General features: G+C 51.3%; 1 protein-coding gene across 1 annotated transcript; it reads left to right on the forward strand.

The window, feature by feature from the left end:
- The first annotated feature begins 130 nt into the window (after window positions 1–130).
- Window positions 131–15,066, forward strand: KPNA6 (karyopherin subunit alpha 6). Its single transcript, XM_052698900.1, has 14 exons — window positions 131–260; window positions 5,928–6,061; window positions 6,759–6,854; window positions 7,123–7,222; window positions 7,496–7,590; window positions 8,603–8,734; window positions 8,950–9,038; window positions 10,003–10,102; window positions 10,958–11,121; window positions 11,607–11,685; window positions 12,042–12,167; window positions 12,760–12,887; window positions 13,255–13,433; window positions 14,417–15,066. The coding sequence occupies exons 1-14, from the start codon at window positions 257–259 to the stop codon at window positions 14,599–14,601; spliced, it is 1,611 nt and encodes a 536-aa protein (XP_052554860.1). The 5' UTR covers window positions 131–256; the 3' UTR covers window positions 14,602–15,066.
- The last annotated feature ends 370 nt before the right edge of the window (window positions 15,067–15,436 follow it).

Below are 15,436 nucleotides of genomic sequence, written 5' to 3' on the forward strand. Positions count from 1 at the left end.
CGGGGGTCGGGAGGGGACGGCGCTCGGGGGACGCGGACGGCGAGAAGGTCCGCACGCGGGCGGCGAGGTTCGGCCCCGCCCCCTCGCATCGCCCCGCCCCCCCGCCAGAAAGGGGCGTGGCCTCCGCGTTTGGCGCCGCGCGGTTCCTCTCGGCCGCCGTCGGCCGCCCGCTCCCCGCCCTCCCGCTCCCGCCGCCATATTGTGGCCGCCGCCGCTCGGAGCCGCCGCCGGAGGAGCGTCCGCCCGGGGACCCGCGATGGGTGAGGGCGGCGGGGCCGGGCCGCGCGCTCGGAGCCGCGGTGCCGTCCAGCTGGGGCCGAGCCGCCCGCACGCGGGCGGTGCCGGCCGCTCCCGTCTCGGGGCCGCGCACTGAGTCATCCCGGGGCGGCGGGCCGGGGGGCGGCAGCCGCGAGCGCGACCGTCGGAGGCGGCAGCCGCCGGAGCTCCGCGGAGCCGCGTGCCGCTCTCGGGCCTCTCTCGGCGCTCGGGGCGGCGGCGGTGCGGGCCGTGCTTCCGCGCGGAGCCGTTGGGCGCGGCCGCCGCTGTCGGTTTGCGGCTCCGGAGCCGTTCGCGTTCCGCGCGCTCGGAGGTCGGGGCGGTGCCGGGCTCTGTGCCGCCGCTCCCGTCACTCGGCCGGCCGTTGGCGGCTCGGCGTTGTTCGGGATCTCTCGGCTGGGCGCGGCTGTGAGCGCTGCGGCGGCTCTGAAGGCTTCGTCCCGTCCCGCCGGCCTTCCTGGCGGCGATCGCCCAACGCCGTTCTCTTTATCGGTGTAACGTCGCTCGCTTTTAAGACGAACGAAGTTCGGGTTTTCGCTGTTCCCGGCGAACGGCCCGAGCTGCGGGGCTGCGCTGCCGGCCCTGCTGTGCTCTGGGCGCTCCGGCTCCTCCCGTTGCCGTGCGCTCGCACGCCCGCGTGTGTTCGCTCTGCTGTGCTGAACGGACCCGCGCAGCCGATGGATCCCGGATCCCGTTGGTTATTTGGCTGCTTTGCTTTGTTTGCTCGAGTTGAGGCGAGCAAACACGAACTTTGTGAAGGGGAGCTGCGCTGTTAATGGTGGTCGGTGTCAGAGCTGAAGTGCCCCTTTCTTCAGCACTGTGCTTCTCGTCTGTGCTGCTTGTGAGGTCTGGAGAAATGCACCGATGGAGCTCAGTGCTGGGTGCAGCTGCTGCAGAGCTCTGCTGGGCCGGCTGAGCTTCTGGGATGCTGCTGCGTTTGGCCACTGTGAGTGGCTTTAGGACTCTGTAACGCTGCAGCCTCGGGTTTGAGGTGACTCAAAGTTAATCTTCATTGCAAGGAGTGTCACAGGGGCTCTCTGCCCCCTGACAGGAGGCTGTTATCCCTCACGCATCATCAGTGTGCTCCTAAGGGAGCTGTAGGCCCTGGGATGTGCAGAGAGGGCCTAAAGCTGCCAATCCCTGGCTCCAGGACTGCAGGGACAAGAGGAGGAGATGGAGCTGAAACATAAGCGGTTCTCATACAGCCAGGCTCGGAGCCGAAGGGCTGCCACTGTTGGACTCAGCCTGGTGAAAGTCAGAGGTGCTGCAGCCCCAGTCCTTCCCCAGAGGATTCCCGCTCCCTCCCCCCGCAGCCGCTGGGCTCTGTGCATTCCAGTCGTGCTGGAATCGCTGCTCCCGGTGGCCAAAGCAGTGGGATGAGCCGGGCGGCCCAGAACCGTGCACATAAGTGTTTGGTTGGCACAGGCTGTGCTGCACACGGAGTGCCTGGCCTCGGCTGCACGCTGCGTTTGGGAGCGCTCTGAAAGGGTGCTGCTGAGTGTAAGAAACACGGGAGGACGCGCGGTGGGGCAGAACTCGGGGCAGGCTGCTCCGGGGGGCTGTTCTGCAGCTCTGACACAACTGGGGGAACGGCCTCACACTGCTGCTTTTTGATGGCACTGCTTACAGAACTTCTTGTCTTCCTGCAAGCAGAACTTCTCAGCTTCCTTTTCTGTCGTCTCCTAAGCAGTTCCGTGGGTCTCCCCCAGTGTCCTTTGCACTGCGAAACTATCAAAATTGCGGGGAGACAAAACAACGAGCTCCCAGGAACACGTTTGTGTTCTTGGCTGATGTCTGGCGGCGGTTGGGAGCTGACCTTGTGCAGTGGGTGCAGGCAGTTCAGCTATCTGTATTTGCTGCTGCTAACTTCATTTAACCTGTATTCAAGGAGCACAGATTATTTAGGCTTCGCTTTCTCCATTACCAGTTGAAATCATTAAAATGCTGTGGACGCAGCTTGGAATGGAATCCCCTGGTCAGGTACCGGGTCTGTAGCTGCAGTTCTGCAGAACCTTTATGCTGTGGTGTAAAACAACTGCTTCAACATCGCTTTAAGAACCAACTAAAGAAAAACGTGATGTAAAGTGCATTAAATCTGAGGTTCAGAACAACTTTTGTCTGTTGCTTCTCAAACTTCAGCAACTGCAGCAGGTGAGCACATGAACCAGAAGCTGTCATGGGTGCCTGCAGAAGATTGCCCTCGTTAAGGGTGTTTTGGCTTTAAAAAAAAAAAAAAAAAAAGCCATGTCAAATCTCAGTGTAACTGTTTCTGTTCTGCCCCTTCAGTCTGACTCAGCAGCACCAGTCCTGATTTAGGCATGCGAGTTCCTGCAGTGACTCAGCTGGGAGCTTTAATCAGCAGCTGAAAAACTCTTTGAAGCGAATGCTTTCTGTAGTGCAGGGCGGTGGGAGGAAGGTCATCTGCAAAGAAGTGAGGTTGGGTTTCTGATTCAGTAATGCTAAGAAGCTGTTACAATGTTGGTGGGGCAGTAGAGACCCTGGATTTGCTTTGTGGCTGAATGCTGTGGTTGGTGTTTGGCTTCCACGCGGGTGCTTGCAGTCTGAGTGCTCTGCTGATCCCTGGTCCAACTCCCACCCTGCTTTTCCTTCTCCCATAGGTGATAAACACGTTCTCATCGTGCAGTATGTGGTAAGGAGGAATGGCTGTGAGGGAATTCTCAGCTCACAGGACGCTTGAAATCATTCCCAGTATGAATTATCTTGATTAAAGCCCGGCTTTGATTTAAGCGTGCTGGTTTTGATCAATGATTTGTTCCCAGAACTTGTCCAGCAGTGCTGTTGGTCAGGCAGGCTTGAGCTCAGCTTGTTGCCTGCACAATTCTGGGGCTGGAAATCCTGCTTCCGTGAAGGGACGATGCTGGGAGGCTCGGCTGGGTGAGTTCTGAGCAGTGAGCAGCTGCAGGCTCTGCCACAGGGGTTTGTCTGCAGCGCAGCCTGCGTGCTGCAGCCCAGCTGGAGGGGCTCCGCAGGTCGCTCTGGTGGGGCTGCAGCCCCGGTGCTGCGGGAGGAGCAGCTTTGTGCTGAGCTGCTGCCGAGTGCTGCAGGTACAGCAGAGCCAGGACCTCTCCTGGAATGGCATCAGAACAGTTCTGTAACTCAGGGCGTGGGCTGATACTATCTGGATTTAAGGCAGGGCTTTGTTGGCTCTTAGAGAAAAACCTTCCCTAGGAGAGGTGCGGTGTAATCATACTGGTTTGATTGGCTGCCTAAATGCGGCTAACAGAAACATACTTTAAGGAGCCACCACAGTCACCTTAACCAGGAGCTTTTCTGTAAAAGGAGAAATTTCTCAGAGCAGCATTTTGTATATGAAGTCACACAGTGGAAATGTGTGGCTTGAGAATTGTCGGTGTCACACGGAAATGAGCGGGTGATTGCTTTTCCTAATCAGAAAATCCCAATTATTCTGCCGCTGTGATTCGGTGGCATCACTGTGTGGGTATTCACACTGGGAGGGCTTGAGTCAATAGCTAACGCTGCAGAAGCCTGACTGCAGGTGTAGAGGATGCACAAATACTACAAGTAAAGAATTGGATCGTGCTTGGTGCGCTGCTGCGTGTTTTGTTTCGTGTGTTTGCACTTTGCTTCGCAGTCTGGTGCCTACAGCATCTGCTGAGCTCACAGCAAAGTCACAATCTTGCATCTGGGACCTTCATCAGTTGCCATAGAAATGGAATGTATTGTAACAAACTGTTGTTTTGACACTGTCAGAGTAGTGAGATAGATGGTGGGCTGGAAAAAGTCAATGGGAAGAACCTGAAGAGAGAAATGTGTGCAAGATAAGGAGAACCAAGAGCCCACGAGGTGCTGCGTGCTGGTGTGCGGCGGCCGTACAGCTGGCGTGCAAAGATCCTCCTCGGGCTGGCTGGGGCCTTTGGCTTCCGTGCAGTTTCAGGTGGCTTTGAACGCTGCTGAAACCCAAAGCCTGGAAGTCGGCCGTGCAGCTCTGAGCCCACAGCCTCAGCTGAGCTGCCGTGTGGCACCAGGTTTGCGTGGCCTGTCTGCATCACCTGCGCCGTGCGAAGCCTCTGAATCGCTTTTTGCTCCTCCTGTTCTTAAAAACTACCTTTTCCTTGTAGACCTTGCCTTCCAAAGGGAATTAGGAAGTTTGTCTTTATTAGGGTTAAGTTGCAGCCTTTTCCAAATCAAGCTATTGGCTGTTGTGTGCATTTGCTGCGCAGACCAGAGGATCTTGATTTGCGGCGGTTTTTTCTTTATCCGCTGTTTCTCACAGGAGTGTCCTTGGTATTTTAGCTAGGGAAGGGGATGCTCTCTTAAAAAACAAGTCCTGTGAAAAGAGAAGGGTTTTTTCCTTGATGTTCAGTGTCTCCAATTGTTGAAAACCTCCTGAAAGCGTTTCCTCTTATGCTAATGTAGGAATTCTTCCAGTTGCCTCTTCTCTCAGCAGCAGTGAAGGCTGGATGTTTGCACCTGGAATTGCCTTTCTCCAGTGCTGTGGGTGCTCCCGTAGGGCAGTGAGGCCCACAGCATCCCAAGCTGATGGTGGGAGGGTTCCAGCCTGGCTGGAGGCAGCTGATAAGGCAGACTTGGACTTTCTGTAAGCAGTGGCTCTGGTGCTTAAAATTCGAAGGAGATGTTAATGACGTAGGGCCACAGACTTTCACAGGTATTTCTTGCAGCAGCTGAGGACAAGTGGAAGAAAATAAAGATACTGATGTCCAGCTGACGGTCAGAGAGGAGTAATTTGGTCTCGTTAATTGGCAGTTTGCTGTGGGTTATCATTGCTTCCTTCCTGTCCTGTGGAGGGTGTGGAACTGAAGTCAAACAGCCTTCCTCATGAATGGGAGAGGGGGGGTGTTTGGGAAGCTCTGTGCTCAAAACAGGGGAGTGCAGCCGGACGGGGCTGAGGAGTTGATGTCTGTGTGCTGCTGGTTGGTCTCTGCCTGCTGGTGCTGCTCGGTGCTGGTTGGTGTCGCTGCCCTGGGCAGGAGGCAGGTGTGCCAGGAGTGAAGCTGCAGTTCTGCTGAGGCAGATATGGAGCAGCAGAAGTAGGTCAGGTGCTGAACGCTCGCAGTCATCTGGCAGGACAAACAGCCTATGATACGTACTGCTAATCTTTCTGCAGTGTTTTTAACTGGAACTGTAAGATAAAGGCCTCTATTTACTGCACGCTGTTGGATTTCTGCCATGTGTGTGTTTTTGTGTTTTGGTGCTCTCACAGCCTGCTCCAAGGCACTGCAGTTAGTTCAGCTACGGAGTGACAATCTGGCTGTCTGAGTGTGGGGAAGCGTCCAGGTGTGGTTGTGCCATGAGGATACGAGGGAAATGGGTTCTGCTGGAAACTGGAGCTCGGCTGTTGCCTCCTGAGGATGGCAAAGCTGTTTGAGGAGAAGCTTTTCGTGTTGGCCGTGTGCATCAGTGCTGTGAAGTTGGACCCAGGTTCCTTTCAGAGCGGTGAATCTGCTCTGCTTCCTGTGAACTCGATATTTTTGTCTTAACTGCACATCATTGGAGCTGATGTCAGGATGCCTTGTTGTAAGGCAGAGCTTCTTCCTTCAGCACTACGTGTTCTGGAGGCACTGCTTCACCTGCCTGCTCTGCTTGAAGGGACGCGCGGGTGGAGGAGTGCAGAGTGACCAGGAGCCTGAGGCCTCTTCTTCCGTTCACAGACAGCATGGCGAGTCCTGCGAAGGACAACTATCGAATGAAGTGCTACAAGAACAAAGCCCTCAATCCTGAGGAAATGCGTCGGAGGAGAGAAGAGGAGGGAATTCAGCTGCGCAAACAGAAACGAGAGCAGCAGGTGAGGCTCACCTCGACTGGTTGGTGTGCAGCCTTAATGCAGCCAAGGCTGTGCTGCTGCCTAACCGGGGCACTCAAGGATCTGTGCATTAAGGTTTGTTGGCAGCCCTGGTTATTTCTGTCCTGAGATCTCTTTTCCTCTGTACACGATCACATCAAGAGCCCTCCAGGCGCTTCGGGGCCCTAAAGGTTTTTGTTCACAGGTCCTTGGTTTTAAGGTTTGGTTTTGTTAATTAGTAAATGGGGGTCTTGCTCCAAGAAGCGAGACAAGTGGAAGTGTGCACTGCATGTATTTCTTGACTCTGAGCTGTTGGGTTTTTTTCTGCTTGGAAGTCTGAAAGTGAGAGGTGATTCCCAGGTGATGCGTGTGGCTCAGACTGGTTGCATCACCTACAAGCTGCCCTCTCCCTGCTTTTCCCAACTTGTTAGGCCAAATTCTGCACTTGCATATGCCCGTGTTTCACTGACTTGGGCGTTTGCGTATCTGAGGGCGAGGCTTAGCAGGCTTTATTATCAGGGTTTGTGTGCCAAGCTGCTCTTCACTGTGCAGAGCTGTTACTGATGACTGCTTTTTTTCAACTTGGATTGCACTTAGTCACAGCTGACAGTATCTCGTTTGAGGAGCAGGGACATCTAGTTATGAAGACTGTTAAACAAACACTGCTTTCTAATAACTGCTGTGCTCCGTTCTCTGCCAGCTCTTCAAAAGAAGAAACGTGGAATTAATCAGTGAAGATGCATCCATGTTTGACAGCCTCCTCATGGACTCCTATGTCAGTTCCACGACGTGTGGGGTAAGGCGCCTTTCCCTGCAGTCACACCTTCGGGCCTCGTGCTTTGGAGCTGACAAATCTCCACCTGTTTGTTTCCCTGCTGTTGCAAACATTACTACAACCGACTGGAGAAGCGTGCCAGGAACCAGACAGTGTGCCTTAATCTCTAATAGCACATCCCTGGGTTACTAGCTGAGAACAAAATTGTGGTAGGCTGTCTTGACTGTGATACCTGAAATAAGCTTAACGTGACATGGAACTGCTGTTCTGTTTCCTTTCCATCCTTAAGGAGGGAGTGATCACAAGAGAGATGGTAGAGATGCTTTTCTCAGATGACCCTGATCTTCAGCTAGCAACCACACAGAAATTCAGGAAGTTACTTTCTAAAGGTAAAGACAACATCCCCACCACGGGGGCTGACAGCCTTTTATGTGTTTGTGTGCTTGCAGTGTTGTACAGAAGCATTGTGCTTATTAAAAAACAAGCATTATGTTTGAGGCAGGCTGTAATATTAAGTTTGGATGAATTTTACTGAAAGCTCCTCTGCGAGCTGATCTGCTGCACTCGGTGCAGCCTGGGGTCACTCAGCTCAACAGCTGCACATGTTGTCATTCACCTCTATGAGACCTGTATACTGTTTTGATCTTGCGTTGCTGTTTCAGAGCCAAATCCTCCAATAGATGAAGTGATAAACACTCAAGGAGTGGTGGACAGATTTGTGGAGTTCCTGAAGAGAAGCGAGAATTGCACACTACAGGTAAAGGAGGCTGCTGAACCCTGCCTGCAAAGCAGTGCGAACCTGGGGCTGCTGTGGGAGGCAGGTGATGTCTGGAACCCAGAGTGTGCAGATGTGATGCACGGTAAAGCTGCTGATAATGCTTGAAAGGGGAAGGAAAAAAAAGGCAGTTATAATTTAGCCTCCATTGAGCTCTTGGAAGAATCCTGGCAAAAATAAGCAGAAGCTACGTTCCAGTTGCAGCCGAGGGAAATGTGGCTTTTCTGCGTCTGATGTTTCTTACGTGGGCAGGCATGGAGTAAACGTGCAGGAATCAGTTGCTTCAGCAAAGCCCTCGGGTGTGGGGGCAGAGAGTGTTGGAAATGGCTTCAGTGGTGCTGACCTGTGTGGGGCAGAGGGACGGGCGAGGGGCTCCTGAGCGTCCTTCCAGTTTTGGTAATAACTACAGTTATCTTGGAGGGGCCAGAGGTGCTTCCATGGCTGCAATTGGATCTCAGAGTCGATAGCTGCCTTTGTTTTTTCTATCTGCTGTGTGGCCCAGGGCCGTGCAGTGTGAGGAAATTCCCTGCAGGAAGTGAATGAAAGCCTGCGCTCTAATTAAGACACGAGTGCAGAAGTCGATCCTTGGTGCTCAGCTGGTCTTGAACTCAAGGCATCTTCCTGCTAGTAGCAGGATGAGGGTGCGCTGAAACTGGTTGCACTGAACAGATGAAACTTGTTATCCTGTGTATTTCTGGGCTGTACATCTTCACTCTTCATGCTGGAAAATGGTCATGTGAGCAAAATAATGTGGTGTGAGTGGCATTTAACAAGCAGTAGCTTTGCTGTCATCCTTTGAGAAATTGTGGTCTCTGAGAAGGCGTCTAGCAGAGATGGTTGTTTTCTAATTGCTCAAGAAAATCTTTGAGTACTGAGGTGTTTTATTTGGGGAATGCTTTCTTTTTCAATAGAAGAGTTTGTGCTGAGACTTCCTGGCAGATCCTGCTACGTCTGGGTTACTTTATTCACGTCCCCTCATTTCTGCTTTTTTCAGTTTGAGGCAGCGTGGGCACTGACGAATATTGCATCAGGAACTTCCCAGCAGACAAAAATAGTAATTGAGGCCGGGGCAGTTCCTATCTTTATAGAGCTGTTAAACTCTGACTTTGAGGATGTTCAGGAACAGGTAAGGCTCACTTCTCACTTTGGGGTTGGGGGAAGAACCACACGTGACTGAGGCTCAGTGTTCAAAATGAGTGGCTGGTCTGGCAGCTGGCTGCAGCCCGCGAACTGGAGAGCCTTTTTCTTGGACTTCCAGGAAAGTGCTTTCTTAGCAACCACCTTTTTCTTCCTCTGTTCAGGAACTGTGTGAATGCTAAAACTGTTGCTATTTCCTTTCAGGCTGTCTGGGCATTGGGGAACATTGCTGGAGACAGCTCTGTGTGTAGAGATTATGTCCTTAACTGCGCTATCCTTCCTCCCTTGTTAATGTGAGTAGCCATGAATACTTGCCAGTACAGTTCTCGAAGTCCCATTGTATGCAGCAGAGCAATATTTGAGCTGGGCAAATGGATTCCCTAGAAATGTGATGATGGGAATCGAACTATTGGTACCGGATGATAAACTGGCAGTTCAGACAAGCATATGATTGATAGTGGGACTTGGTAGATAACATGCCTTCTCACAAACCTTTACACTGCTCTGAATCTGAAGTGGGTGCTGCTGCAGTGTGCTTGCCTCTCTGAAGCCACAGGGCTTCCTGTTTCCCTGCGTCCCTCAAACTGCCTGCTCTGTGCTTGTGCTGTGGATTTCACGTGCTGGTCTGAGTGGAATTCTGTAGCACTGAGGAAAGGGAGCAGGTCTGCAGGTGTGGAACACACTCACCACAGGCAGAAGACGCGGCTGCTGCGTGTGCTCTCACTGCTCTGGGAATAATTGCTTATAGCTGCTCATCCTTGGCAAAATGATGCTTTGTCACAAATGCTCTGGTTCGCTCACTTGTGCTTCTGTCAGCCCCTTTTGGGCAGTAGTTGCCTGAGCCTTTCTCAGCCCACGGGCTGCGCTCTCTTCACCACAGAGCAGAGGGACAGCAGTTGGTGTCGGTTGGTCACCGAGAACCACCTGACAGATTGGGGTGCGAGTGTCTGGGCTGAATTTGAGTGTGGAACTGCATTTGATTGTCTTGCATTTCCTTCTGCAACCTATCTACCGCGGTTTGCCTTCCTGTTCTGTGTCACTGAGCTTTAGGAAACGAGCTGTTTATTCTAGCAGTTGTATTTCACCTCTCTTCGTGCTTATTGAGAGCCTCAGGTGACAAACAGTGTGGCAAATGGAACAGTGGATTGACTTCCTTACAATTGTTAGGTTTTTTCTCTCTTGTTTTGTTTCCTTTGTCTATTTCCACTAACTTGTGCTCTGTGCTGAGGATATAATTCATGGTACTTGTCTCTTCAGGCTCCTTACAAAGTCCACCAGGTTGACAATGACACGGAATGCTGTTTGGGCCTTGTCAAACTTGTGCAGAGGAAAGAGTCCACCACCTGAGTTTGATAAGGTGAGAGTAAATGCCTTGCTGGCAGATGGGGAGGGGAGGCACCCAGTCAAGATGTTTGTCTAAGTTATTTTTGGCCGTTGGACTTCTGCAAGGTGTTCTGGGAGGGAGCAGGGTGAGGTTCTTCCTGCTGAGGTTGATCTTGCTGTTCAGCAGATGTTTGAGTGCCTGTTTAATATTCTGCCAGCCTGCATGCATGGCTCTGTTGGCAGCCCTTACCCAGGTGAGGGGCAATCTGATCTTCCAAACAAGCAGCACGTGCTGTGAGCTTCCCTTCTTGTCATGAACCCTGGAAGTTTGCAGCTTTGCTCAAATTGTGACTGGAAATTCAACTGAGATGCCAAGCTGCTGTAAGGCCTCTGTAACTACGTATCAGCTTCCCCCTTTCATGGTGCTTCAGTGGCACCAGCAAAAGATTCTGCTGGCTCTTCAGGTCCATCTTTTTTTTTTTCTTCTTTTTTTTTTTTTTTTGTAGAACTGAAATAATTTAAGATCAGTGTGTGCTTTTGTTCTGTTTCCTTTCTTTCAATTGGAAGTGTGCTCATCAAAGCTGGGAAGCCTACAGGGAAGGGGAAAACATTAAATTGCGTGTAAATGTGAGCGCACTTCTGATGGCTTCTGCTCTGAATGCTGAACTGCTTGGGGGTTGGAGGAGCAGTGCTCTTAGATAAGAAATGTGAGGAGCTTCTGAACTGCAGCACGAGTAGGAGCACTTCATCAGGGGTCTGTGCTCCAAAGGAGCTGCTGAATTTCAGAAGGAAGTGTGATGTGCAGCACTGCTGTCCTGCTGGTCAGCACAGCCTCGTGTGGATGTGGTGGTGTGCAGCAGGACTGACCTTGTGGGCTGCTCTGTTGCAGGTATCTCCCTGCCTGCCAGTGTTGTCCCGACTGTTATTCAACAGTGACTCTGACTTGCTGGCAGACGCGTGCTGGGCTCTTTCCTATTTGTCAGATGGCCCCAATGAGAAAATTCAAGCAGTTATTGACTCGGGGGTGTGTCGGCGACTGGTCGAGCTGTTAATGTAAGTATCTTGTCTTGCTGCCTCAGCCCTGCAGGTGACTGAGCCTGAGTTCATATCACAGTGCACCAGAGTGTTCCCTGCCTTGTGGGTGCAGGGTCCAGGTCCTTAGCTGACAGCTGGAGCCTGAGAGGGTCTGCAGTGGGTGGAGAGCTGCAGTTGTTGCCTTGCAGAAGACGCATCTGTTCCCTAGGAAGAGTGTACCAAGCAGAGGTTCAAGCTGATAGTTGGAGTAGGCTGTAAAGAGAGGACTGAGCACTGCACCAGTTGGCACAGTCTTTGTTCAGGAGTGGAATGTAAACATTGAGATCTGTAATAACCCTGAAGATAAGTTGGGGTGTAAAGGATAACACTGCCTGTATCGTGAGTTCGGTTTGAGCTGGGGGTGGAATCCAAAGTGAATAATGCAGGCGGGGGGCTGGAGAGTGGATCTTGAAAGCAGCCGGGCAGGTGGTGAGACGTTTGTTCTTGCGCCATCCCTCCTGCAGGCACAACGACTACAAAGTGGCCTCCCCAGCACTGCGGGCGGTCGGCAACATCGTGACAGGAGACGACATCCAGACCCAGGTGAGGGCAGGGCGGCCTGCAGAGGCAGCAGAAGGAGCAGCGCTCCTGGGCAGCGCGGCCCTCCTGTATGTGCAGCGAGTTCCTACAGCCAAGGTGCCCAGAACACTCGCTCATCTCGGCGCTTCGCTGTTCCAAAGGCTGTTCCAAAGTTTTGGTGCAAAGAAAAACGTGGTTTTGAGATACAGAGATGGAGTGGCAGACATTTCTTTATTGCACAACGCTGCCTTTCCTTCCCTCTTCTTAAAAGGTTGGGGAGAGAAAGGCAGTGCCCATGCAGCATATCCACTGTGTGAAAGCAAAGCATTTTGCTCTCTACCTGACACAGGTGGCCTAACTCCTGATTTCCTTTTAAAAAGGTGATTCTGAACTGCTCAGCCCTGCCTTGCCTCCTTCATTTATTAAGTAGTCCCAAGGAGTCCATCAGGAAAGAAGCCTGCTGGACCATATCTAACATCACAGCAGGAAACAGAGCACAAATCCAGGTACAGCTTTGAGTCTTCCCTGGGTCCCTTATAATAATCCTAGATTCCACGCTCAGCATTAATAATGAGATCTCTTTGGTTTTTCCCTTATCTGATGCTTTGTGGCAGCTTCTTGTGCATTCTTAATCTGACTTATTGCAGACTGGCTGTTTCTGTCCATCTGCCAAAGGAGCTAAAAAAAAAAAAGCTAATTGTACCTACAGAGGCTGGGCTGGTGTGAGTGTGTGGGTTGGATCTCTGGAAAAGAGATGCAGCCCCAATTTCTCCCTCCTCAGAAGTATCCCTTTGAAAGGCGTTAGCTTGTTGAGTTTTAATTATCCTTTTAATGGCTGATGTACAAAGGCAGATAAACGATGAAAGCATTCCTGCAGTATTGATGCAGCAATAGGGATCATCTGTGAGCTGGTCCCCACTCAATTACCTTGTGTGAATGGGGTTGGCTGGGGGATGGATTGGAGCAACGGCCGAAGGTAGTGGCTCGGGAAGGACTTTCTGAATTGGAAATGGAAGCAGAGCTTTCTTTCAGGTGCTTAACAGCCTTTTTAGAAACCGTGCTGCCCTTCAAACGCTACTGGCTGTTCTCTCTCCTCAGGCAGTCATAGATGCAAACATCTTCCCTGTGCTGATAGAAATCTTGCAGAAAGCAGAATTCCGTACAAGGAAGGAGGCGGCGTGGGCAATCACAAACGCAACGTCAGGAGGAACTCCTGAGCAGATCAGGTACCCCTGCAGCTCTGAGAGCTGCCAGCATTCAGACATTTCCTTCGTAGGAACTGCTGAAGCGGTGAGGAACTGATTTGGGGAACCCCAGGGACCTAACATGCATGCCAGGCCAATTAGATCCTCGCTGCTCGTAATTTCATTATCACCTGGATGTCAGGAGCCACCTTAAAATCAGAAGGAAAAAAATGGGGTGGGAGGGGTATATATTAATAAATAGATGAATAACCTTGTAAGACAGCAAAATATAAAAATTACATCAGAGATTTCTTTCAGCTTGAGCCACTTGTCCTGCTCTTTGTAACTGAGCAGTGGTGGTGCCTGCTATCCTGAAAGGTGAACGTGTGCTCCTGGTCACCTCTTTTAGATACCTGGTCAACCTGGGTTGCATCAAGCCTCTTTGTGACCTCCTTACCGTCATGGACTCCAAGATCGTTCAGGTGGCATTGAATGGCCTGGAGAACATCCTGAGGCTGGGAGAGCAGGAGGCCAACCAGAGCGGGACGGGCATCAACCCGTACTGCAGCATGATAGAGGAGGCTTACGGTAGGTTCGGGTGCCGCTGACTTTGAAAACAGTAGAATATGATGGGAGGTGTCTGCTAGTTCTGTTCGCTTTTCTGATGGTTGGAGTGGCTGGGTGTGCCCAAACCTGCTGCTGTTTGTTCCAGCAGTAGATCACGCTGTCTTTAGAATGTTGTGATGCAGCATAAATAATGTCAGGGAGCAAAGACTGTTGTACTTGTGATCCAGGTTTCCTAGACTTAGAGGCCAGCCTGATAATTGTGGCTCTCGCTGTTGGGAATATTAATCAAAGTAAGCTGAGATGAGTGAGACCCACTTCATGGATCTCTGATTTCTCTAATTGTCCCCAGCTGTGCACTGCAAACGCACGATGGAAATCCAGAGAGACTTAGCTTTTCCCTGGAGAGACCTAATTTGGTGGCTTTGTCCTGTTCCTAATGCTTTGAGGAACAGTTCCTATTTTGGTCTGAAATGCCCTGTATACTGGAGTGGCTTTTTTCCTTTTTTTTTTTCCTTGCCCTCTCACTGGCTGTTTCGCTGTGTGTCCTGGTTCCTCCAGTAAGAATAATTCTTGAAATTCCTGAGTACGTGGTGCTTGGATTCTTTCTGTTCAGCACTGGATTTAATTAGGACTGCTAAAGCTGTTGCTGCCCTTCTGCTGGAGGCTACTGGGACGGGCCCTGCTTCCTGCAGCTGCAGAGCTGCTCACAGCCAGTGGTAGAAATTTCACTGCCCAGTTCAGTGCTCGCAGTGCTTTGCTGGAGACTTCCTGCTTAACTGCATTAGCTAAACCTGCAACTGGAAAGATGAATGGTTGCTGATACAGATAGAATCCACAGGCAGCTGTGGAGAAACGGGCATAGTTAGCTTTGGCTGTCAGTGCTGCTCACAAAAGGCTCGTGTAACACAGACAAGCAATGAACAGGGAAAGGGTGGAGCATGGATTGGGACAGCTTGAATGTTAGGGTCTCCTGTTTCTCATGTTCCACTTTTGTCTTTTCTAAGGCTTGGATAAGATAGAGTTCCTGCAGAGCCACGAGAACCAAGAGATCTACCAGAAAGCCTTCGACCTGATTGAGCACTACTTTGGAGTAGAGGATGACTCCGCTTTAGCTCCCCAGGTAGATGAGAACCAGCAGCAATTCATCTTCCAGCAACCTGAAGCCCCTATGGAAGGCTTCCAGCTATAATGTGCCCCAGGCAAAAAGACCACCACAAATTTGCCAGAAAGCAACTGGGAGAAGCTGATTGTCCCATTCCTTCTCGCACATGGAAGGCTGAACACTCACTCCACCTGTTAGGAAACAATTCTTCCTTCAAACAACTAGACAGAGTGCTTTATCCTCATGAAGAAAATGGGATGTCTTGCACGTTTTTTTCTTTTTGCTGCTGCATACGTGTCTTTAAAGCAGGCATCTGGGTGGAGGAAGGACACTGAGGTAACAGATTGCACCTCTTGGGTTTTTTTTCTTTGTGGTGATTTCTCCCAAATGTCACTTCTTACCTCGGGTACTTAATTGAGATTTCAGCGTTGGGTTGGGTAAGAACAGAAATAGAAAGTGAGTATTCTGACAAGAATAATTCTGGAAACCTGGGTTGATCTATTTAATTTTTTTGCACATGTTACTCTTATTAAAGACTCTAATTTGCCAAGAGCAGAGTTTAGCCCTGGCCTTTCTGCGCTCCTCTTGCAGCGGACAGTCCTGTCAGAGCTGGCCTGAGTTCCCCCAAACATGCTGTAAATGGACAAAGAAGCGAGAGGCTTCTGGGGGAAGGGTCCTTCCCCGTGTCCAGATTTTTTTTTTCCCGAAGAACTGCTGGTAGTGCTTACAAGGATAAAAAGCAACAAACCCCAAAGCTGGTCACTGCGAAGAGGGCGGGATGCTGGGGTGGTCCTGGAACAGGAAGCACAGCTGCCACGGCACAGGCTTTGCATTGCTACTGATGGAAGCTGCAGGACTGCTGAACTGGTGGAACCCATCTTCATCTTTACTTGAATCCTCCCCAGGGCTGCGTTTCGGGTGC

The sequence above is a fragment of the Tympanuchus pallidicinctus genome, unplaced genomic scaffold, assembly GCF_026119805.1.
Source record: "Tympanuchus pallidicinctus isolate F22 unplaced genomic scaffold, pur_lepc_1.0 scaffold33, whole genome shotgun sequence".
Lineage (NCBI taxonomy): Eukaryota > Metazoa > Chordata > Aves > Galliformes > Phasianidae > Tympanuchus > Tympanuchus pallidicinctus.

Excerpts from the sequence above, each read along its gene's own strand:
- KPNA6 (XM_052698900.1), top strand. Across the intron at positions 7,223-7,495 it reads CAGGAAGTTACTTTCTAAAG|AGCCAAATCCTCCAATAGAT; the intron begins GTAAAGACAACA and ends TTGCTGTTTCAG. Across the intron at positions 11,122-11,606 it reads CGACTGGTCGAGCTGTTAAT|GCACAACGACTACAAAGTGG; the intron begins GTAAGTATCTTG and ends TCCCTCCTGCAG.